General features: G+C 37.0%; 1 protein-coding gene across 4 annotated transcripts in view; it reads left to right on the top strand.

Moving 5' to 3' along the window:
• SLIT2 (slit guidance ligand 2) overlaps positions 1-25,407 on the top strand; it is a 431,007-nt gene that overhangs the window by 304,681 nt on the left and 100,919 nt on the right. For 2 of the 4 annotated variants that reach the window (XM_004375150.3, XM_004375149.2), the window contains 7 exons: positions 512-583; positions 1,054-1,125; positions 12,290-12,361; positions 18,725-18,868; positions 18,980-19,143; positions 20,123-20,146; positions 23,913-24,063. In XM_004375150.3, coding sequence (XP_004375207.1) covers positions 512-583; positions 1,054-1,125; positions 12,290-12,361; positions 18,725-18,868; positions 18,980-19,143; positions 20,123-20,146; positions 23,913-24,063 — 699 coding nt within the window. The remainder of the gene's footprint in view (positions 1-511; positions 584-1,053; positions 1,126-12,289; positions 12,362-18,724; positions 18,869-18,979; positions 19,144-20,122; positions 20,147-23,912; positions 24,064-25,407) is intronic. The other 2 variants (XM_004375152.3, XM_004375151.3) reach the window with 1 other exon arrangement.

Below are 25,407 nucleotides of genomic sequence, written 5' to 3'. Positions count from 1 at the left end.
GATTCATTGTTGTTCTTTCTCGTTGCATAGTACTCCATTGTGTGTATGTACCATAGTTTGTTTATCCATTCATCTGTTGATGGGCACCTGCGTTGTTTCCATCGTTTTGCTTTTGTGAACAATGCTGCCATGAACATAGGTGTGCATGTGTCTATTCGAGTGACCACTCTTATTTCTCTAAGATATATTCCTAGGAGTGAGATTGCTGGATCGAATGGTATGTCTATTTCTAGCTTTCTGAGAAGCGCCATATCATTTTCCAAAATGGTTGTATCATTTTGCATTCCCACGAGCAGTGCATAAGTGTTCCCATCTCCCTGCAGCCCCTCCAACATTTGTTATTTCCAGTGTTTTTGATTCAGATAGCACAATTAATTTTAATAGTCGTTTTTGAGGAAGAAAGAAAGTACTCATGATGATCATCCAGTTTGCTTCTTGTCATGAACCCTGGTTTGAATTAAGCATTTAGAAGCTCATTTTTCCATTAAAAATGTGAATTTTTTCACTGCAGACGTTTGGAACAGAACTCAATCAAGGTCGTCCCTCCTGGAGCTTTCTCACCATATAAAAAGCTCAGAAGAATGTGAGTGAACAATATTCTGAAATATATGTAATTTTAAAAAAGTATACATGTCATGGTTATACAAAGAAACCCATCTCAATATGACTCTTTAAGTGTTTGACAGCTGAAGTATTAAGTGATGTGACTATCTGCTAGTTCTATAATAACTTTTAATGTTAATGGCTAAACTATATAATTTCTTTTTAGTTCTCTTTGTTGTTTAACCTATTGATTTTTATTACTGTGAGTGTATATAGTTGATATATTATGTAGTTAAATTCTAAGATGTTTTATTCAAAAATCAGAAGTGGCATCTTTAATAATATTCTAGGGGAATAGTTAATAATTGATTAAAAATTGATTTTTTTAAAATATGAGAGTTTTAATGTTGCAAATAGGTGCAAACAAACACGTGAAAGCAATGTGTGGCTTTCTCCTGGAGTAAATCTTACTGACATTCTAATTTAACCTAACCCTATTTCTAATCTCAGCGACCTGAGCAATAATCAGATCTCCGAACTAGCACCAGATGCTTTCCAAGGACTACGCTCACTGAATTCACTGTAAGTATTGACCATGTCCCTGAAGGAAAGCAACATGTCACAACAAATACTTAGCTGGGTTTAAGAAAAATACTCCCCTCCATTTTATTATGAATTATGAATGCTATTAATTATTAACCACTTCCATTGTTTTTATGGAGGAGTACAACCTGTCGCAAAATCAAACTTTTAAGTATATAAATTTTATGATTTGATCATTTTGTTGTATAGATAGCAACAGTGAGAGTTCCTTTTCTGTCAGTTTTTTTTCCTTCTGAAACAAATGAAAAATGTTTATTTTGGAGTACTCTGGTCAATTTATTTTTAAGCTTCAAGCTTCTAGCCAGTGTCTCTAGGAACATCAGTCCCTCTCAGAGTGATGCTTGGTGATGTCTTGCTGAGAACACTTGAGGAAGATGACCAGTGAAAGGACCCCTCTTCTCTTAACGCTTCTATGACAGAACTAGCTTTACTTTCTCGAAGAACAAAGATAAGAAAGTATGATAGCTTTTTCCTGTCAAAAGGACTTTCAGGAGATAGCTATGTAAATTGTAGAGTTTCTAAAATAAACTTATAAAGTCTGTTATTCCTTCAGACTTGTAAACATCTTCAGAAGTCCACTGAGTAAAGTAAACCAAAATTTAATTTTCAGTTTTAAGACAGAGGCAGGCAGGTTTTTTTAAGAGCTGAGTCTTAGAGAAGGGTTCTGATGGATGTAAAGTTGTGTAGAGATTTTTGAAATTCTGAAGTCAATAATAGCAAGTGAGAATACCTGGATATAAATGTGCAAGACCCAGATAAACACCTGGAGTTTATAGAACAATTTACTCTCTTCCTTCCCAAGGGGGAAAACGAGGCAGAGGGACTCATCGAGGGTACAGTAAATAAAGATTTTTAAAAATTTATCATTTATCACAATATATTGTGTTACTATTTATTAATGAATATTTTTCTATCCCTGGTGGCACAGTAGTTAAGAGCTCAGCTTCTAACCAAAAGGTGAGCGGTTTGAATCTACCAGCTGCTCCTTGGAAACCCTATGGGGCAGTTCTTCTCTGTCCTGTAGGGTCACTGTGAGTCGGAAATGACTCAATGGCAACGGGTTTTTTATATTATAATTAATGATTATAAATTATTATCCAAATATAATAAAATAGGAAATAATAAAAGAAGTAATAAGTGTAAATGAACATGGTTGGAATATAAATCTTTGTGAGCAGCACACTCATGCTCACAGTTCTTTTGGAGAGTTGTACAAAAACATTGTAGTTTCTTGTGGAGCTGCATTTTAGTCAGAAAGTTAAGTCCCTGGGGTATTTCCAGTTCAAAATGCAGTAGAACATGAACGAGTGGGAACCATTTTTCAGAAGTAGAATACTTGCATTAGTTCTATGATGTTATAAAACAGACTAGGTGATAGTGGCAGGGTTTGTGTGAGTTTTAGGAGTATTTATACTACTTTAGAAAAAGCCCACACATTATTGTTATTATTATTTTCCTGATTGTGTTGACATTTTGAGTCAGCTTTTTATATGTGCATAAAATATGTAACTACCCAGATTCCAATAGGCTTTCTCTTCACTTAACCACAACATATATTCAACAGAAATGTCTTGGGCTCTTACTGTGTACTAGGCTCTATTCAAGGCACTGGGGATACACAAGGGAACAAAACAGACAAGAACCCTCCTTAAGGGTAACCACTGGTAAACTAGGAAAATGAGCATAAGATGTAGTCTCTCTGATGATGAGCAGTGCTGTGGAGAAAAATAAAGGGAGAAGGGATAGGAAATGCCAGGGTCAGGTGCAGTTTTAAATAGGATGATCATCAAAGGCCTCCCCCAGAAGGTGATATTGCACAAAGACCTGAAGAATGAGCTGTGCGGACATGTGCAGATATCTGCAGAATAGAATTTAAGACAGAGGGAATAGCTAAATACTAAGGCCCTGAGGCAGGCGTATGCTGGGTGTTTCAAGAAAGAGTAAGAGAGACCACTGTGACTGGAGGGGAGCCGATAGTTGAAATTGAAATAATGAAGAGGTTGCAGTTGTTGACAAAGGCAAGATCTAGGATACAACCTTGAGAATAAAGGCATGAAATAAGGTGGAAAGATAAGTTCATGGAAAAAGAGTACTGTTGGAGAACTTGATAGGGAGCCAGGGATGAAAATATTCTAGAAATGAGTGGGAGTGACTTGGGAGTGTGTTGCTAACTGCAAAAGCCATGCAAGTGGGCAGTGTTCCTTCCTCTAAATCAAGTTTTATACCATTTTCTCTGAAACCTGACATTTTGATACCTGTCTTTCTAGAGCTATACTCAGGTATTTAGCCAGTTTAATGTAATCTCTAGATTTACTAAATAACCCATAATTTAGCAATACGATGCTAAATACCTCTACTGCATTTTACATTAAAAAAAAATTCTACTTTAAATTGTTATTTTATTACCATAGAGAAAACTGGACTTAATTTGCTAAATATTTATAAGCTCTCTCCTGTTAAGGGATTGCATTATCATTAACAAACTATCATTGAAAACACTTAGATCTGATGAATCATTTTATCCTCAGGGATTTCATTGACTATATTCTCACTATGACATCAATAAGAATTTCTATAATATTTAATAATAATTAAGAATTCAGCATACTCAGTAGATTTACCATTTCCTGTAAAATGTTTTCCATTTACTAGTTGGAAGCGTCCCTTTATATTAGCAAAATAAAAAGTATCATAGCAGTATAGCATAGTGGCTAAACATACACTGTAGCCTTTGGGACACTAAATGACGCATGTTCAAGTCCTGGCTCTACCGTTTACTAGGTGCATGAGTGAGCTTGTTATTAATTTCCCTGTGCCTCAGTTATCTCTTCTCTAAAATGGAGATAAAATTACCTCCTACTGGCATTGTTAAAGCGCAGTGGAAATACTCAAGAGATAATAAGTATCACATGATACATCCTTCTGATATTTATCAATTTATAAATTTCTGGATTTTAATTATCCCTGAGAATTCTTATGCTCGAGATCCTCAGCATGGTTTTCCTCTTTTTATCGTAAACCCTTTGCAAACTATTGTAGTTTACTTACTCTAATCTCCTCTCTTAGCTAACTATCTTCAAAATTCCACAGGTGTGATACAATAAAAAAGGGTGATAAAGTGAAAGAGTGGATTGCTTTATTCACATTTCCTATAGTCTTTTCTTGAACAGGTGTAAGTCTCCTTTCCAGTACTTTGCATTTTACCAGAAATTTCTAATGAAAATATAGCGTCTCTGTTTTCTCCTTACTGTGCTCTGAAATATTGTTTAGTACTATATATAATTCAAAAATTTTTTTAATTTGTAAGAATAGCTTTCTTGACATTTTTTGAATAATAGAGTCTTCTCATAGCATCCTTTTCACCATGGGATACGTTTCTATTTTGGATATTTTTTTTTTCCCTCTCTCTTCATTAGAAGTTCTATCTTCTGTCTGCTTTTCAACAGGGCAAGAAAATTCGAAGCCTTGCCACCTACTTTGCCTGTCCCCTACTTTGCTAATGTTGAAACTCACAGGGGTTAAACTGGGTTTTGCATTCTAAACTTCTTTTCTAGTAGATGGTACATGAGCTACCTTCTAAGATTTCCCTGTTGTTCCAAAGGACTATAAAATGACTCTCTACTGATATAATTTTACACTTTATAAAGTATGCTGAATGTAAGTTATATATAAGAAAACTATACAGAAGCTACCCAATGTATCATTTTTGGTAATTGGATGATATTACCCAAACCCCTCGTGTAGTTTCTTTTTAGCTGGATTCATTTTTATCTTTCAATTTCTTTTTAAATTTTCATTCCCTCTTAGGAGTATAGCATAAATTCTCACTTGCCTGCTTGCACTTGATGTCTTTATATGATGATATGTCTTTCCTCTCATTTTTATAGATTTTGATCCTCTTTTCTTTACTATCATCCAACTTGTCTTTTCTTGCCTTTGAATTTTTTATGTCTTAATTGCTTTACCTTGCTACCATTTTGACCTCATTGTTGTGTGAACAAACTCTACCCAGCCTTGTTGTAGTGAGGCAACGTCTAGTCAGTGCTGACTCATAGTGACTCTGTGTACAACAGAACGAAACACTACCCGTTCCTGCGCCATCCACAATTGTTGTTATGCTTGAGCGCATTGTTGCAGCCACTGTGTCAATCCGTCTCGCTGAGGGTTTTCCTCTTTTTCATTGACTGTCTACTTTACCAGCATGATGTACTTCTCCAGGGACTGAGTCTTCCTGATAACATGTCCAAAGTATGTGAGACAAAGCATCCTTGCTTCTAAGGAGCATTCTGGCTGTACTTCTTCCAAGACAGATTTGTTTGTTCTTTTGGCAGTTCAGGGTATATTCAGTATTCTTTGCCAGCACCATAATTCAAAGGCATCAGTAGTTCTTCTGTCTTCCTTATTTATTGCCCAGCTTTTGCGTGCATATGAGGCAATTGAAAATACCGTGGCTTGGGTCAGGTGCACCTTAGTCCTTAAAGTGACATCCTAGCCTTAGTATTGCTTTACTTTTTCCCAGAGAAATCTCATTTCCATCATATTTAGCAAGCATTTCTTATTCATAATGTTTTTATGGTTGATAGTACATGTATCAAACAAGACTTAAACATTGATTTTCTCCAACGTTTTGCATTTTCACGTTTTTTCCCTCATGCACCCATCTTGTCATATTCACAATAAACATCTAATTTTTTTTTTTTAGCATGGTCTTAAAGAATACCAGATGATTTGCTGGGGAAAAGAAAAATAGTTTCACTATATAAATGACACTCCTCCAAGCTAGTCTGCCTGCCACACTGTTGGAGTAAAACTTTGAAGCAGAAGTCCCAAAGAAATAATTTACTAAATTATTCATCCCTTGATTCTTATCTGGGTCCCCCACAGTTTGAAACCATCCCTGTATGTTTTTAAATCTCAGTGGGCTCAAAGGAAACTCCTGCAATATTCACAATTTCTCTTTTGGGTAGCTCCTCGAAGGCACACTGTTTTCATCCTAGTCCCATCTATGTCTGGCACATGGGAAAATGATGTATGTTCAAAAAATAACTCTTGGTTTCAACTTCATTAGGAACCAAGCTTAGAGCCTAGCAAAGTTCCTGGCCCATAATTAGTACTAGATACTTGTTGAATTGATTACCTGAATGGTATTTAATTGAATATCTTGAATTGGTGCCATCTTGGTCTCATTTATTACTTTAGAGTACATACTCATTTGTATCTCTTAATACCCTCTCTTTTCTTATTCTTCACCTTAAATATATATTTATTATTGCTTTATGTTTTCTTAACTCCATTACCACCTTGACCCTAACAATACAGAATTCTCTCTTTTATTCCTTGATTTGATGCTAGTTGACTTACTTTTTTTTAGAAAATATCTATATTCTACACATATGTTATACTATATAACTGTACAAACAGAGGATCCCTGGTGGTGCAGTGGTTAAGAGCTCTGGCTGATAACCAAAAGGGTTGGCAGTTTAGATCCACCAGCTGCTCCTTGGAAACCCTATGGGGCAGTTCTCCTGTGAGTCAGAATCGGCTCGACAGCACACAACAACAACATACCAACAGAATCTATACAAATGGAGTAAATCTTGACACTGTATTTCACCCAGCTTTATTTATTCACTTGAGAATTTTCTTCATATTTTGTGATATATTCCACTCTCTCTGATGTTTTAAAAGGGAAACAGTTTTTCGATCCCTCTTATTCATCTTTCTTATATTGTTATTTACCTCCTTGGCAAACAGAAACCATGTAGTGCTGCCAAACATATGAATTATTCAGATTCTCACTTCAGCTTTTTCCTTTACATACCTGGAATTCACTTACTGTTTTTCCAAAATAGTGTTTCTGCTTTTGAAAGTAATATATATGTGGTGTAGAAAATATTTTTAAAAAAGGAACATTTAAATCACCTCTGGATGGCAACACACCTGTCATTTGGATATTTTCTACTTTTATTCTATGTACATATGTAGTGTATTTCTCAAACAAAAATCAAATCATACTGTAATTTACTACTTTGTATTTTGCTTTTTTAAAAACTTAACGTTATCTCATCAGCACATTCATGTCACTAAATATCCTTCAAGGCATGATTTTTATGGATCAGAAATACGTATTTAACCATGCCCTATTTTGGGATTTTTGGATGTTGGATTTGTCTTTGGTTTTTCACTGCTAAAAATTATGTCATAATTATTATTTTGGACATAAAATATTGTATGCATCCCTGATTATTTTCTGAAACTCCTGAGAATGCATTTACTAAGTTAAAATTTATATAAATGTCTTTACTGCCCTTGATCCACCACTCTTCTGTCAGTTTGTCGTACTGTAGGGGCTTCTGTGTTGCTATGATGCTGGAAGCTATGCCGCCAGTATTTAAAACATGAGCAGGGTAACCCATGGTGGACAGATTTTGGCGGAGTTTCCAGATTAAGACAGACCAGGATGAAGACCTGGTGATGTACTTCTGAAAATTAATTGGCTAGTGAAAATGTTATGGGTAGGTTGGAAGGCACTCAAAATACGACTGAAGAAGAGCCACCTCCTCAGAGTAGAGTCGACCTTAATGACATGGATGGAGTAAACCTTTCTGGACCTTCATTAGTGGATGTGGCATAACTCAAAATGAGAAGAAACAGCTGAAAACATCCATCAGTAATCAGAATGTGAAATGTAAGAAGTATGAATCAAGAAAAATTGGAAATTTTCAGAAATGAAATTGAATGCTTGAAGATCAATATCCCAGGCATTAGTGAGCTGAAATGGACTGGTATTGTCCATTTTGAATCAGACAGTCATATGGTCTGCTATGCTGGGAATGACAAATTGAAGAGAAATGGTGTTGCTTCCTTGTCAAAAAGAATATTTCAAGATCTATCCTGAAGTACAGCATTGTCAGTGACAGGATAATATCCATACAATTACAGGGAAGGCCAGTTAATACGACTATTCTTCAAATTCAGTCACCAACCACTAAGACTGAAGATAAAGAAATTGAAGATTTTTACCAACTTCTGCAGTCTGAAATTGATGAAACATTCTGTCGAGATGCATTGATAATTCCTGGTGATTGGAATGCGAAAGTTGGAATCAAAGAAAAAAGATCAGTAGTTGCAAACTATGGCCTTAGTAATAAAAATGACACAGGAGATCACATGATAGAATTTTGCAAGACCAATGCCTTATTCACTGGAATTACTTTGTCAACAGCATAAACGGTGACTGTACACGTAGAGGAGCCCTGGTGGCTCAGTGGTTAAGAGCTCAGCTGCTAACCAGAATGTCAGCATTTCATATCCACCAGCTGCTCCTTGGAAACCCTACGGGGCAGTTCTACCATGTCCTGTAGGATTACAATGAGTCAGAATCTACTTGACGGCAACAGGTTTGGTTTTTTGGTATACAAATGGACCTCACAGGATGGAATACCAAGGAATCAAATCATCTACATCTGTAGAAAGAAACCGTGAAGGAGCTCAATGTCATCAGTCAAAACGAGGCCAAGGGTCGATTGCAGAACAGATCATCAATTGCTCATGCAAGTTCAAGTTGAAGCTGAGGAAAATTAAAACAAGTCCACAGGAGTGAAAGTACTACCTTGAGTATATCCCACCTGAATTTAGAGACCAGCTTAAGAATAGAATAGATGCATTGAACTAATGACCAAAGACCAGATGAGTTGTGGAATGACATCAAGGACATCATACCCGAAGAAAGCAAAAGGTCATCAAAAGACAGGAAAGGAAGAAAAGACCAGAATGAATGTCAGAAGAGACTCTGAAAATTGGTTTTGAACGTAGAAGAGCTAAAGTGAAAGTAAGAAATGATGAAGTAAAAGAGTTGAACAGAAGATTTAAAAGGGAAGCTCAAGAAGACAAAGTAATGAAATGTGCCAAGACCTGGAGTTAGAAAACCAAGAGGGAAGAATATTCTTGGTATTTCTCCAGCTGAAAGAACTGAAGAAAAATTCAAGCCTCGGGTTACAATATTGAAGGAGTCTATAGGCAGAATTTTAGAACGATACTGGAAGCATCAAAAGAAAATGGAAGGAATACACAGAGTCACTGTACCAAAAAGAATTGGTCAACATTCAACCATTTGAGGAGGTAGCATATGATCAAGAACCTATGGTACTGAAGGAAGATGACCAAGCTGCACTGAAAACATTGACAAAAAAACGGCTGCAGGAATTGATGGAATACAAATTGAGATGTTTCAATAAATGGAGGCAGCTTTGCAAGTGCTCACTTAGATATGCCAAAAATTTGGAAGACAGCCACCTGGCCAACTGACTTGAAGAAATTAATATACATGACTATTCCAAAGAAGAGTGATCATTTGGAATGCAGAAATTATCAAACAAAATCATTAATATCACACGCAAATAAAATTTTGCTGAAGATAATTAAAAAACTGTTGTGGCAGAACAACAACAGGGAACTGCCAGAAATTCAAGCCAGATTCAGAAAAGGATGTGGAATGGGGATGTCATTGCTGATGTCAGATGGATCCTGGCTGAAAGCAGAGAATACCAGAAAGATGTTTGCCTGTATTTTATTGACTATGCAAAGTCATTGGACTGTGTGGACCATAACAAATTATGGATAACATTGTGAAGAATGTGAATTCCAGAACACTTAATTGTGCTCTTGTGGAACCTGTACATAGACCAAGAGGCAATCACTCAAACAGAACAAGGGGATACAGAGTGGTTTAAAATCAGGAAAGATGTGCGTCGGGGTAGTATCATTTCACCTTAATTATTCATTCTATAGGCGGAGCAAATAATCCCAGAAACTGTACTATAAGAGAAAGAATGCAGCATCAGGATTGGCAGAAGATTCATTAACAACTTTCAATACACAGACAGTACAACCTGGCTTGTTGAAAGTGAAGAAGACTTCAATCGCTTACTGATAAAGATCAAAGATTACAGCCTTCAGTTTGGATTACACCATCCAAACTTCTCACAACTGGACCAATAAGCAACATCGTGATGAATGGAGAAAAGATTGAAGTTGTTGAGGATTTCATTTTATTTGAATCCACAGTCAACGCCCACAGAAGCAGCAGTCAAGAAGTCAAACAACATATTGCAGGGGGCCAATCTGCTGCAAAAGACCTCTTTAAAGTGTTAAAAAGCAAATATTTTACTTTAGGACTAAGGTGTTCCTGATCCAAGCATGGTATTTTCAGTTGCCTCATGTTCATGCAAAAGCTGGACAATGTATAAGGAAAACCAAAGAATAATTGATGTATTTGAATTACGGTGTTGACAAAGAATATTGAGTATACCATGGACTGCGAGGAGGAGGAACAAATGTGTCTTGGAAGAAGTACAACCAGAATGCTCCTTAGAAGTGAGGATGGCAAGACTTCATCTTGTTTACTTTGGACATGTTATCAAGAGGGACTAGTCCCCGGAGAAGGACACCATTCTTGGTAAAGTAGAGGGTCATCGAAAAAGAGGAAGACCTTCAACAAGAGGGATTGACACAGTGGCTGCAGCAGTGGGCTCAAACATAACAATGACTGTGAGGATGGCGCAGGACAGGAAGTGTTTTGTTCTTTTGTACATAGATCCGCTATGAGTGGGAACTGACTCAACTGTGCCTAACAACAATGATCCTTGATATATGTTTCCAAAATTTCCTCCTTAAAATATAATTTCTATCATTTTCTTAGTCCAGTCCCTTAATTTTGGAGGCTATAAATATGTAAGTATCTTTTTAGATGTATTGTTAATAGTTGACATGAGGAGTCAATTGTTTCTATTCTTTTGCGTTGAAATATCCCCTCAGTTCATCCTTTTTGTTAATTTATCCATTAACTTGTTTCTCTGCTTATTTATTTATATTACTCATCAAAAAATTGTCCATTCATCAAACCAGTGTTAGAACCTAAGTGTTGCCACCACCTGTCCTAGGTACCAGGTGTACAGAAGTAATTAAGTCATTGTCTTAGTTTTAGTGCTGCTGCAACAGAAATACCACAAGTGGATGACTTTAATGAACAGAAATTTATGCATCACAGTTTGGGAGGCTAGAAGTCGAATCCCGGGCGCAGGCTATGAGGGAAGGCTTTCTCTGTCCGCTCTAGGGGAAAATTCTTGTCTGTTTCAGCTTCTATTCCTTGGTTTATTGGTGATCTCCATGTGGCATCAGTCTTTCTTCATTTGTGCTTCGATCTCTGTGCCTAATCTAGTCTTTTTATTTCTCAAAAATGATTGGCTTAACACACCCTACATTGATATGGTCTCATTAACACAAAAAAAGGAAGTTCTGTTCCCAAATGGGATTACATCCACAGGTGCAGGAGTTAGAATTTACAACACATATTTTTGGGGGACACAATTCAGTCCTTAACATCCATGGTCTTTGCCCTCAAATTGCGTTTAGTTGCTGATCAGAGGTTGGTAGCATAAGGATACATTCCTGTGCATATATCCTTTAAAACCAAAACCAAACCAAACCCATTGCCATCCAGTCAATTCTGACGCATAGCGACCCTACAGGACAGAATAGAACTGCCCCATAGGGTGGATTCAAACTGCTGACCTTTGCTTAGCAGCTGAACGGTTCAGCACTGCACCACCAGGGCAAGACATATATTTCAAAAGTTCTCTAAATTCATACCATGGTCACCATCTCCACAGACGTTACATTTCTCAAGCATACACGTTATGTGTTTAAGATAAAAACATTACCCTTATATGATAAAGCCAAAATTTGTTCCTTAATGAGCAGCTACATTTACTGCTACCTTTTTTTATGTAGAGTGTGCTCTCATTCCATATGAGCTATATGTGTGTGAACACATGCAGGTACGTAGAAAAACATAATTTAATAGTGGTTCTGTGGTTATTTTTATGAAAGGGGGATATGATTATGAATTATATTCATTTTCTTTGTTTTTCTATGTTGTCCCAATTTTCTAAAATAAGCATACTATGATCTGTAGTCAGCAAAAGTATTTGTAAATTGAAGTTTGTTTATTCAATTATAACTTCAATAATGAACTGATACCTACTAACCTAGCATGTACCTTAATACATATGTATTTAATAAATATTTTATGCTGGTTTTGTTTCTGATTTTTTTTTTTTTAATTTAAAACTTTTTTTTCCAGTGTCCTCTATGGAAATAAAATCACAGAACTCCCAAAAAGCTTATTTGAAGGACTATTTTCCTTACAGCTTCTGTAAGTATTTGATTATTTCTGATCTGTTAAACCTAAATATGATATTTTCATCAGTGTTCCATTTTGTATTTTCATGGAGGCATCAGAAAAATTCGACCAAAATGATGTATTTAATGATATGGAAGATACTAGCCTAGTAGAGGTAACATTGGTTATGGTTATTTATCGAAGACAACACTTTGGAATTGTCCTGAAATCTTTCTCTCTACACTATCTCAAATGTTGTATACTTTCTGGCTGTTCTGTTATTTGAAGCTTATACGATTCCTGCCTTTTGTGAAACATAGCTCCCTCTTTTGTCTGTGTGCTTTAGGTGAAAGTTTACAGCTCAAGTTAATTTCTCATTCAAAAATTTATACACATATTTTGTGACATTGGCTGCAGTCTCCACAATGTAACAACACACTCCCCCGGGTTCCCTGTGTCCATTTGTCCAATTCTTGTCCCTTCCTGTCTCCTCGTCCTACTTTTGGACACGAGCTGCCAATTTCATCTCATATATTTGATTGAACGAAGAAGCACGTTCCTCACGTGTGTTATTTTTTGTTTTATAGACCTGTCTAATCTTTGAAAAATCGGAATGATTTTAGTTCTGGGTTAGCAGAAACATCTCTTTTGATTTAAGAGTAGTTGGAGAGGAGAGAGACATGACGATACGTTTGTCAACCATTGTCAAAAGATTCCGAGGAGTGACAGGGCTGGAATAAGCATCCCCAACACAATGATAGTGTGCATTAGGCCATAAAACAGCAGTAGTCGTCAAACTGTCCCAGTGAGAAAATGACCTGTACACCCCTGGATTGTATCTTTAAAGACTGCTTTGCTTAGAAAATAGCTACTACTCATTTATCTCTAAAGTAATGTTTACTGTACACATTTATAAGAGCAAATGTTGACACTAGGTGTTTTAATGAATGTCCATGTAAAGAGGAAATTCGAAAAACTAAAATGCTGTTAGTAATATCCTTAGTGTTGGATCTTCAAAATCTGTTCAATTCACTAAACACTTACTGAGCACCTCTTCTGGGGCAGACACTCGCCTAGAAGCTGTGCTTGTAAAGATGAGTAGGGTGTAATTTCTTCTCCCAAATAGCTCATGGTTGGTCTACCTTAAAATTCTTAAGTTTACAATTTTACTTATTTATTAATGGAGTCATTTTAATTCATTTATTAAATTGAATTCTTTAAAATTTAGTTCATTTATTGTTGCTGGAATTTATATCTTTTATTTGATAAACATGTATTCCTAATCCCACAAACTTCCCAAATATAAACTTTTTTTATTACTTGATAAACTTATGTTCATAATTATGCCCCATTACCCACATCTTAAACTTTTTCACCATTATCCAGATATATAATTTATTTCACAGATTTGCACACACACACACACACACACACACACACACACACACATACTGTAAAAGGGTGGTAGTATTAGTAGCATCAGAACCTGTGTAACTTCATGGAGGATAATGAGAATTACTGTCAGCACAAAGCTGATTCCCATGAGGTGGAAGTCAGACATACCTCCACTCTCTAACCTTTTTACCAGTTCTGACACCAACCATTCCTCCCACAGGGCTCTACTTTTCTATTGAGTTTGATAACCCATTGCAATGTCCACACAGAACTCATAGACCATACTTACAGTTAAGTGGTTTATTAAGGAACAGGGTATAACTAGGGATAAGTACCAGGAAGCACGGAGGCAAGGTCTTCCTTCTTCAGTGCAAGACAGCTCTCTCTGTTCCTCTCGACTGCTCTTCTTGGCCCTGCTGGCTGCCACCCCTGGCTCTGCCGCAGGGACCCTTCCAGGCCTGTCGCCGTCCTCAGTGTTATAGCCCTTGACCACGTTACAGCTCTTTTAGGAGGTTCCTTGCCTCCTCTCTCTGCTTCTTTCTTCTCTGTTCCTTCTGTGTCTTCTGCTGTTTTTCTTCCTTCATCTTTTGGTCTCAAAAACTTAAGTGGGGTTGGCTGCTTATATACATGAATTCTTCAAATACAAGTCATGGCCTTCCCAGTAGGGCCACAAACTGACCAGTCCCCCCTTGGTAGGCTGCAGACACTTCATTTGCATAGTAGCCTGCAGACACTTTATTTGCATAGTCCATTGACCAATCCCTGCAAGGTGCATGCCAATTACAGGGCAGGCTGCAGCCCAGGATCAGATAAAAAGTATTAAACCTCAGGGTGTTTACAGCTTACCCAGGAAATGTCAATCAACCAGACAAAAGTAACAAAACTTCTGAGGTGGACAACTAGGTAGTAACGCCTCAGGGCTTAGGGGAAAAAATTCTCAAATTGTTTTTTTAAAGAACCAAGGCAAAAGACCAGTTAAAGGAAACTCATTTCACCACACTTACACATGCACACACAAACAGGTTTAACACAATGTTAACAAAACAATATTGAATCTTCACTATATGTAGTGCTCGCCATTCTGTTCCTTTCCTTTCCAGTCCATTCCATCACTTATTTTCTCTATGTAAATATTTTTTAATGCTGCATAACCTAATACTTTGATTTTACAACAGACCAATGGAGTCATAATGAACGCTGACGTCTGTGATCTGATCACTTTATTTGGGTTTCAAATTCTTTTTTAACCCTTGCAAGGGAGTTAGCATATACTGTTTCTGATTTCTAATAGAACTATTCAGTTCACATTATAGCTGTCTATATACATTATAGATATAGCTCAATGTCATAACCAGTTAATGCCTGTTTATTTTCTACCTCGTTGTCGTTCTTCCACGTTTTCCTACCATTACTGTCTTTACCAGTTACTTACAAAGCCCTGGTGGCACAGTGGTTAAGAGCTCCGCTGCTAACCAAAAGGTCAGCAGTTCGAATCCACCAGCCACTCCTGGGAAGCACTGTGGGGCAGTTCTACTCTGTCCTATAGGGTCACTACGAGTCGCAGTCGACTCGACGGCAGCAGGTTTGTTTTATTTTTATTTTTTTGCCCTGTCCAGTATCAACACTTCAAATGCTACCTTCATTTTCTTTTCACATACAGTTATGGTTGGTTGATGTAACAAACATGTTACTAAACGATGGGGGTCTGTATGTAGGTAAACCTTACTTGCAAAGCCCTCTTTGTCTCTCAGCCTAATGTTTTGTCTCTAGATTAAAGCTCATCTTATGCCTGCCAGGGCTAAAACAATGATTATCTCTTTATGACTAGCAGAGAACTTGGTAAAGTTAAGTATTTTAACTCTGCTTAAACAGATGAGGTATTGGGGAGTAGAGATAAATAAAACGGAATAAAAGAAATTGGTGTCCAATTCTTTTTTTCCTATTCCTTGGACCAAATGATTTTAAAGTAAGTACAAATGCTCAGACAGCCCCTTCTTTTAGTTTCTTTGAAACTCCCCACCTTTTCCTTGTCTTTAATTTTCTGCTCTTTAACGTCTTTCTTCTGTTAGCTTATGAATTAGGGAACAAGGTCAGCATTATTTGCGTTGTGGCCCAGGGTGGAGAGGTGTAAGATTAATCAATCCTTACCTCAGACCATCAGGAGCCTGGTGGCAAAGTGTTTAAGAGCTACGGCTGCTAACCAAAAGGTTGACAGCCACCAGCCACTCCTTGGAAACCCAATGGGGCAATTCTACTCTGTCCTATAAGGTCGCTATGAGTCGGAATCGACTCGACAGCACACAACAACAACAAGGGCATTTAAGAAAGCATGATGTAGAAAACGAAGATCAAGCCTCAGCACCTAAAGGGGGGCAAAAAGTGTGCAGCAAAGAGGGTCACCATGAGGAAGTCATAGCTTTGCATGTGCATGGAGTACCTGAAAAAGCAAGCAAAGAAAACTGAAATACCTCCAATACTATTTAAAGATACAGATTTATGTGGTCAAAAGGGAAAACATTTTTAGCAGGTTAGATAATGAGGCATACAAACTCAAACCAGGTAGCACATATTTTTGAGATGTACACTGACACAGTAGCCACAACAATGGATTCAAACATACTAACAACCATGAAGATGGCTCAGGACTGGACAATGTTTCGTTCTCTTATCCATGAGGTCACCATGAGTGGAGTCAACTCAGCAGCAACTAACAACAGCAAATGTTTGCTAACTCCCTAAGCATTAAAACTGGGAAGTAAATGATGGCAGAGAAAAAGAAATTCAAAAAACAGTTCCAGCTCTAAGGATCAGAACTCTCTTTGGGCAAACAAACAGGCCTACATGACGTAGTTAGGTGACAAGACTTGGAATCCAGAGGGAGGAATACTCTAGGTAGATGGAAGTCAGCGTTTGGAAGAGGTAGACCTTCTATGAGGCCTTGAAAAGCCAGGAGGTTGAAGAAAGGAGAGAGGAGGGTAAGTACAACCCCAAAAGTGAGACCAGCATGAAAAAAAGCTCAGACACAATCGCGTCTAATCGATCAGAAAGATGTTTGCGAAAATATGAGCTGTAAACTATCACTTCCAATATTGATATAGCTATTATATGGGGGGGGGAATAAATTTGGGGGATACTGTGTTAAACCAAGTGAAACAAGTATTATAAGGCAGGAGTAGAACCTTTAATACAGTAATGTCCCGTGTCACTCTCCAATAGGGTTGTAAATTACACATTCAACAACGAATCCTTTTTTAAACACTTAGTATATGCTAGGCAAAGGAGCCGTGGTGGCTCAGTGATTAAGCACTCGGCTGCTAACCAAAAGGTCAACAGTTCGAACCCACCAGCTGCTCTGCAGGAGAAAGATGTGGCAGTCCGCTTCTGTAAAGGTTACAGCCTTGGAAACCCAATGGGGGAGTTCTACTCTGTCCTGCAGGGTCACTATGAGTTGGAATCGACTTGAAAGCAGCGAGTTTATTTGCTAGGCATGAGGGCATTGTGGTTCAGTGGTAGAATTCTCACCTTTGATGCAGGAGACCTGGGTTCAGTTCCTGATCACTACACCTCATGCTGAGCTACCACCCATCTGTCAGTGGAGGCTTATGTGTAGCTATGATGCTGAACAGAGTTTAGTGGAGCTTCCAGACTAAGACAGACTAGAAAGAAAGGCCTGGTGATCTACTTGTGAAAACCAGCCATTGATCAGGGTAGGCTGCGTTGAGCAGGTAAGATTTGAGCTGATTCCAGGAAGTTAAGTAGTTAGCCCCACACAGATGGTTGAACAAAGCATTCCAGGCAGAGAACAGAGCCTGGTGTGTTTGAAAAGGAGCAAAAAAAAAAAAAAAAAAAAAAAAGTGCCACATAAACCAGAGACTTCATCAGCCTGAGACCAGAAGAACTAGATGATGCCCAGCTACCACAATGACTGCCCTGACAGGGAACACAGCAGAGAGTCCCTGATGGAGCAGGAGAAAAGTGGGATGCAAAACTCAAATTCTAATAAAAAGACCAGACTTAATGGTTTAATTGAGACTGGAGGGACCCTGGAAGACATGGCCCCCAGGCTATCTGTTAGCCCAAAACTAAAACCATTCCTGAGGCTAACTCTTGAGACAAAGATTAAACTGGACTATGAGATATAAAATGATACTTGTGAAGAGTATGCTTCTTAGCTCAAGTAGATACATGAGATTAAATGGGCAGCTCTCATCTGGAGGCAAGATGAGAAGGCAGAGAGGGTCAGGAGCTGGTTGAATGGACATGGGAAATCCGGGGTGGAAAGGAAGAGATTGCTCTCACAGTATAGGAAGAACAAGTAGGGTCACAAAACAATGTATGTATATATTTTTGTATGAGAGACTAACTTGAATTGTAAACTTTCACTTAAAAGCACAACAATAAAAAAAAAGTGGCTGAGACTGATCCAACCAGGAGGAGACAACTAGGAAGTGACAGCGTTCAGAGGGTGACCTAAGGATTCTGTAGGGCATTATCGGCTATTGTGAGGACGTAAATTTTACTTTGCGCCAGCTGGGAATTGGAGCATAATTTTGAGAGAGCAGTGACATGATCCGACCTGTGTTTTAGCGGGCCCACTCTGCTCTCTCGAGAACAGATGGAACTTCTTTTCTCATAGAGCAACTTGAGGGACTAAGGTTTTACGGTATTTGCCTGCCCTCACAACAACAGAGGTTGGCTCTCACCCACCTTTGTCTAGTGCTCCACTTCTACAATCTTCCAGAGAATAACGTTCACTAATTTTTACTGAATAAATGTATAATAACACCAGTTTTAGACACGCATTTGACTGCATGACCCTTGCCTTCTCTGGTAAAATTCCAAATCTTCATTATGTATTACCTCAACTGTTAAAGTGAAAATGTTAGTGTTTGGATTAAAAGAAATGTATTCCTTGATCAGGGCTTCTTAAGAAGGACAGGTTATTGAAGGCTGAGTTAATGAGATGCTCCACGTTAATTCTGCAACTATTTGATCAAACAGATTACTGAATGCCAACAAAATAAACTGCCTTCGAGTAGATGCTTTTCAGGATCTACACAACTTGAACCTCCTCTCCTTATATGACAACAAGCTTCAGACTGTGGCCAAGGGGACCTTTGCACCTCTCCGGGCCATTCAGACTATGTACGTACATAGGATTTGGCTCCAATTTGATGATGCTTGTTTTCCTTCTAGATTTGAAAGTTGATTCATTGCTAGTCACCTGTAAAATTGTTCTGTATGTGTCTCTGAAAGGCATTTGGCTCAGAACCCATTTATTTGTGACTGCCATCTGAAGTGGCTGGCGGATTACCTCCATACCAACCCAATAGAGACGAGTGGTGCCCGCTGCACCAGCCCCCGCCGTCTGGCAAACAAAAGAATCGGGCAGATCAAAAGCAAGAAATTCCGTTGTTCAGGTAATTTTTTACTTCATCTGGTATTTCTCTGGTGTTACCAAAAATAGCCCTCACATGGTACCTAACAAAACAGCTGGCCTTCGACTGAATTAATAAGCATTGCAGAATCATATTTCTTTTTCTTCTGCACATGAAGAAAGAAATAAAGAACTGTACACATGACTCACATAGCCATCGTATGTGTAACACTTTTTAACAATATATCCAGCAGAAAAAAAAAAAAGGCTCTCAGCTAAGTTCAAAAGATGCCTGAATTCTTAAAACTATATTCCCAGGTTTCCAACTTAATTGGAGCTCATTAATAAATTCAGAATGCCTTTTAAGTATGTTAAGTCTCATATTTGTTGTATCATTTTCCATTAAGCAACTTAAAGGTAATCATTTACATTTCTTCAGAAAGTGAACTGAGACTTGGTTATGGAATCTGCTTAGACTTAGAAGTGGTGGGGACTTTCAGTCCCTAGCTTGTCACAGTTAATGCCACTTTCTCATTTTGCATTCCCTTGTTTTGAATAGGACTTTGAAGATAAATTTTTCCAAAAGGGCTTCTTTTAAAAATTTGGGAATATTACATTTATAACAAGCCAAAATACAGATGCATTATATTAAAGTATAATAGAAAACACACCTCATAGAAGTTTGCTATTTGTTTTAGGCTGATCTTTTCTGTTTTCTTATGATAGAATACATTCTATGATAGTTTTGGGTAGTATGCTACCTGATGATTCCAGGCATATTTCACATTCAGCAGTGAATCCGTACTAAAAAGCTAATATTGAAACAAAGCTGTTTATTGCCCAAGATTCTCGATTCATTTAGTACTCGCTGTACATTGTTATACTTCAGCCACTGCTGTGAATAGACATTTTTCACTTAATTATCTATAGTAACTGTAGTCCATTCTTAATCTAATATAACTCATATCTCTGCTTGCTGACATTCAGGTGCATCTTCTATTTTTTTCTCTTTTTTTATTTAGCTAAAGAACAGTATTTCATTCCAGGTAGGTTTTGCTCGTAGTAGGACTAACTGCAGACACCCTTTCTTCACCTTTAAAATATAGCTTCTAAACCTTTGATATGCATGCTTCTGAAAATACCGTGGGGACTCAGTAGATAGATTTACTTATGCATAGATCACTTGTAGCTGTTTCCTGAACACCTGGCCTTTGCATGCAGCTTCTGATGTTAAACATACATATTAATAAACCCCCACCGTTTTTTCTCTCTCTCTCATGTTGGCACATTATCTAAAATTCCTCACAGTAGCTAAAATATATGAACCTATGGCTTTCAACTTAAATCATTTTCTCTCCTTACATTGTGTATCTGATCTTTCAACCTGTTTTTAAAATATAGCTTATTGAGCTAGTTTTAAAGACAGAGATCTTTCTGTTGTCAAAGAGCTAGGTCTGCATGAAATCAGTTACAAACGTGCAGAATTACTTTTTCCCCATCATGAGATGTATGTTTTTTTAGTTTTGTTACACTAAAAAAAAAAGGATACTTTGTGCTTCATTTCTGCTTTACTTTCTATTAAAAAAAAAAAAAAATAGCAGCTTCCTGCTGATTTATTTGCAGTTTTTCCTTTTTCTGTTTGTGACTTTACGTTCTTGCATTTCTGGAGTCATGGTATAACTCCAAAAAACGTAGATGCCTTCAGGAGAATATCAGAAGTTTATGGGCACTAAATGCCTTGAATAACTAATGAAATGCTTCTTAGAAATAATTGTAATATTTTACCACTTCTGTCTTAAGACTGTCAGGACTGATGATACAAGAACTAGCTCTTTGAAATATGTTTTTTGACTTATTTTTCCCTTGCCTGCCAGTTGTGTAAAATGCCTCTTGACTTGTTTGTTTTAAACCATTTTATATAAAAATATGTTAGTAATTGACTACATTCGCCATCTCCTGGTTATATTCCTAAAGGATCGTATATTTTAAGAACTAAAAGTAAGAAGCTGTCTCTATAGTGTTCGTATGCAAAGCCATATTTGTTTTTTAACAAGAGCTCTAGGTTTGGTGTCCATTTGATGGAGAGATTTGTTGCTTGCCATTATTGAATTATACTTTGAATAGTTTTATACATTTAACAGATTTTCTTATAGCTGATTTTGAGCTTGAATGAACAGTATTTTATATGTATTTTGCTCATGGTTTGTGCTGGCTGCATAAGAAGTAAAACATTGAAAAGAACAGTTCATTGACCTCCATAAGCAATAATTAAAATTCATTAATTTTACCCAATTATTAAATAGAAAGTCATCTGATAGCTATTAGTTACCCTGAAAAATCCATATTCTAAACATCAGACCACCTCTAGAATAGAACATGAATATAATTTATGTCCCCAAATTACAGCTGCTAATATAATTGTTCTCAAATTGTTTAAACTATTCTCATTAAACATTATTGATTAATACTATAGAAATTAATTTTTTAGACTCACCAAGTAAGTAACAAATAGGTTATATTCATACATTCTGAATTCAGATACAGTTTTGCCCTCTTATTGAAAGCAGCCAAAATAATATAGGTTTTGGAAAATACCTTTTATATCAGTTATCACAGCTTATCTTTCAATTTCTGATAATTCAATTTACATAATTTAAAATAGAATTTATAGAAGCCAGGCACCCTTTTAATCAAAATTGTAATTAAAAATTAAACTACAAAAAGAACCATGATAAAATAAGCGTTATTGTTATTGCATTAAATGCAGTTTATTTTAAATGTAAGATATTTAACATACCTGTCACTTAGACTTCGTTACCAGTATGCCGTCATTTCAACAAGGCCCTGGGTGGTGAAAACTGTTAAGTGCTGGACTATTAGCCAAAAGGCTGGCAGTTGGAACGCACCCAGATGTGCCTCAGAATATAGGTCTGACAATCTGCTTCTGAAAGTTTACAGTCTTAAAAACTCTATGGAGCAGTTCTACTCTGCACACTTGGGGTCACCATGAGTCAGAATCAACTCAGCAACAACTAACAAAAACAACATGACCTCGTTTCACTTTGGAGACGAAAACGTAAACCAATACAGAACCCGTAAATCCGTTGCGTTTGAGTCCATTCCAACTCATAGCGACCCTGTAGAAGATCCCCAATAAATATTAATACACTAATTGACAAATGTATCAAAGCTATTATATAAAGCATGGCAAATGTCATAGGAGATTCTGATTCCATTGCCACTAAGTGACATTATTTTTAATTCAGAAAGGTCATTAAAGAGTATGTAAGCCACAACCTAAGTATTAATCCACATGCATTAATACTAATCCTTAAGAACATCTGTGGTTAGTTTTTACTTAATTTTACATGTCTACTTGTCTACCGCTATTCTATGTGGTATTCTAGATTGCACAGTGATAACTCAAAAGAAAATCTGTCTTGCAGAGAATTCATCTTCAAAGAAATCCACAAGAACTTAATTTGTAACATCTATCTTTTATGCCATTGCTTTTCTTGGAAGACTGCTGTGCCTCAAAAATAATTACGAAATTTCACAAAGCATGAAAACTCCTCTCACACCATGCTAGTCCCCTGTAATTGCAACAGTCAAGAAAGAAGGAAGAGAGCTTAGTTTTATGTATCTGTGCATTAATCTTAATTGGGATTACTCTTTCTTTCCTTCTTGGTGATCTTTACTTTTGCAGGAATTCACCATTTTGGCTGTAAGTAAAAGTGTGTGATCTGAAACATGATGTCCTCCTTTTTCAATCCTGATGTATCTTCTTCTAGTCTTGGCCTTTTGCAACCTTTTTCCCAAGAAGAAACCAAAGATCTTTTGAGCTTCTCTGTTGTCATTGTAGCTCACCTTCAACTTCTTCCTGATGTCGTTCCCGAAAGCTGTTGTTTCCATTCTACAGTTCCGAGGAGCAGTGGAGGCACCTTTCAGTATAGCCTCTTTGTGTTTCCAGGAAGTCTTCGGTAGTAATACCCTTACTGATGTCCTAAACATTCTGCGAGAAGAACGCATGTCATGTATACAGTATTACATTTCCAGAATGTCTGTAACTTTTCTCCTACTTCCCTTTATCTTTCCTCTTGGTCTTTCCCTTGGCCTAGTGGATGGCGTAGTGATTCTGTAGCGAGATTTTCTGTTGTGCTTGATCTAACCATGTGGTTGCGAGGTATGAGTAAAACATGGTTCTGTCAAGCACCATGGAACGTCACGCAGCTTTCTACAGCATGGCAAGCTGCTGAGGCTTAAATCAGGATTTACTTGTCTCTTTTTATAAAAAAAAAAGAACAAAAATGAAAAAAAGAGGGCTTTTTATGACATTCCGGAAGATTATGTGAGAGGGAGAGAATTATAAAAGAACCTAAAGAATCAAAAACTTGGAGACATCTATTTGCCTTGAAAGCCCTGATTTAAAAATGACATATAGGAATATGTTTATTACAGAATACATTTTAAAATCTTGACTCAGAGAAAAAATAAACTTTTTTAACAATTAGTAGCCATAGTATGATTAGCTGAGAAATATGCAGGAATGGCTCATAACTGGATCAGCAGAAAGTACAGCTGTGAAAAGCTCAACTTTATTAATGTCTTTCTGTCTTGTGAATCTGGTCACTTTTTTTTCCAGCAGATTCCAAGCCTTGTTTTAACCCACTCCTGACATCCATTGACCAAAATTCCCAAGTTGTCTCCCTGCTGCATAATCTATAGTTATCTCACTTTTTTTCTCCCTACAAATTAATAAATAGTCTAACCTTTAGACTCAGGATCTTTTCTTTTGGCTTGAATCCTCAATAGGTACAGAAGATTATCGATCAAAATTAAGTGGAGACTGCTTTGCAGATTTGGCTTGCCCTGAAAAGTGCCGCTGTGAAGGGACCACAGTAGATTGCTCCAATCAAAAACTCAACAAAATCCCAGACCACATCCCCCAGTACACTGCAGAGCTGTAAGTTCACCCCGCAGTGAGATCCTGGTTGGCGGTGGGGAATGAAGTTATTAAAGCACAGGCATTTTGTCTTGCCTTTTTCTTCTCAATAATTACATCAATATTAAGTAATGCCCATTGGTGTAACTCTTCTTCATACAGGTGCATATTAGATAGTTGTAGAATATAGTGAATATAATTAATGGCACTGAAATTATTATAAATGGTTAAAATGGCAAATTTCATGTTTTATGTATTTTACTACAATATTTTTTTAAAGGAATACATTAAAAGCCATCTTTGTTTATCTTTCTGGCCCAAGACACAGTTACGGAAATTAATTTATTGCTCAAAATTCAGTTAGCACCTAGTAATGCTAATAATAATAGCATGTATGGGGCATTTTCTATGCCCGGAGCAGTTTCTAAATTAACTTATCTAATCTTTACAGCAACCATGTAAGTTAGTGGGAGAGTCGCCATTTTGAAGTCTATTAATTATGGAATTTAATTTCTCTTTTTTCTTATTAACTCTACTATTTCATTGACTCACAAGTAGGATTCAGTGATTATGAAATATTAAAGCCAAAGGACAGTATTTTTCAGAACAGATAAAGCAGAAAAGACAAAGTGTGATAGGATTTATATCTGTAAGCCTAATATGGGCCTATCCCATAGTAGGTGCTAAAAATACGCTTGTTGAATCATCTGTAGGTTCCATGCCCATAGGTGTTTTGCCTTTACTGACTTTATTGATAAAAGCAAAGCCTTCAGTGTCAATGTTCTAAAAATTCCAGGAAAATCTAGCAAAATCTCATCATTGCGTGAACATCTTAGCAATGTTTTTATGTATAGTACCATCTGGCATTTGTCAGTTACTGCTTTGCAAAGTTGGTTATCTTTTTGTGCGTGCGTAATCCTTTTGTCTTAAACTAGAGCATAGCCCCTTGATGACAGGGATTGTGTTTTACAGTTTATCTCTCACTGTGCCTGCGCTCTTGCCTTTTATGTAATGAATTTTAAGCTATTTGGATAAATAAAAATAATGTAATGACTAGCTTCCCTGTGGTTAAAGTGAAGCCTTTTTACTCTTGTTAGTACACGGAGCTATTTCATACCTGCAGAACTTTCGCAAGAAGGCCATGCAATGAAAGCCCTGAACTCTACAGTCTTATAGGGAGTTATGTGTATTTCCAAAAATATTACAAACAGTAATTGAAACTATATCTTCCAGCATGATAACACCTTAAATAGGCTTATTTGTCAATCAAAAATTATTATAGAAAGTAATGTCTTTGCCTAAGCAAAGACTGCATGTGTGTGTGTGTGTTTTGAAAAATGAAGAATTTAAAAAATTATATATTTA

The sequence above is a fragment of the Trichechus manatus genome, unplaced genomic scaffold (genome assembly GCF_000243295.1).
Source record: "Trichechus manatus latirostris isolate Lorelei unplaced genomic scaffold, TriManLat1.0 scaffold00034, whole genome shotgun sequence".
Taxonomy (NCBI): Eukaryota; Metazoa; Chordata; class Mammalia; order Sirenia; family Trichechidae; genus Trichechus; species Trichechus manatus.
The sequence above is the reverse complement of the archived record's forward strand: the minus strand, read 5'-3'. Positions and strand labels throughout refer to the sequence as shown.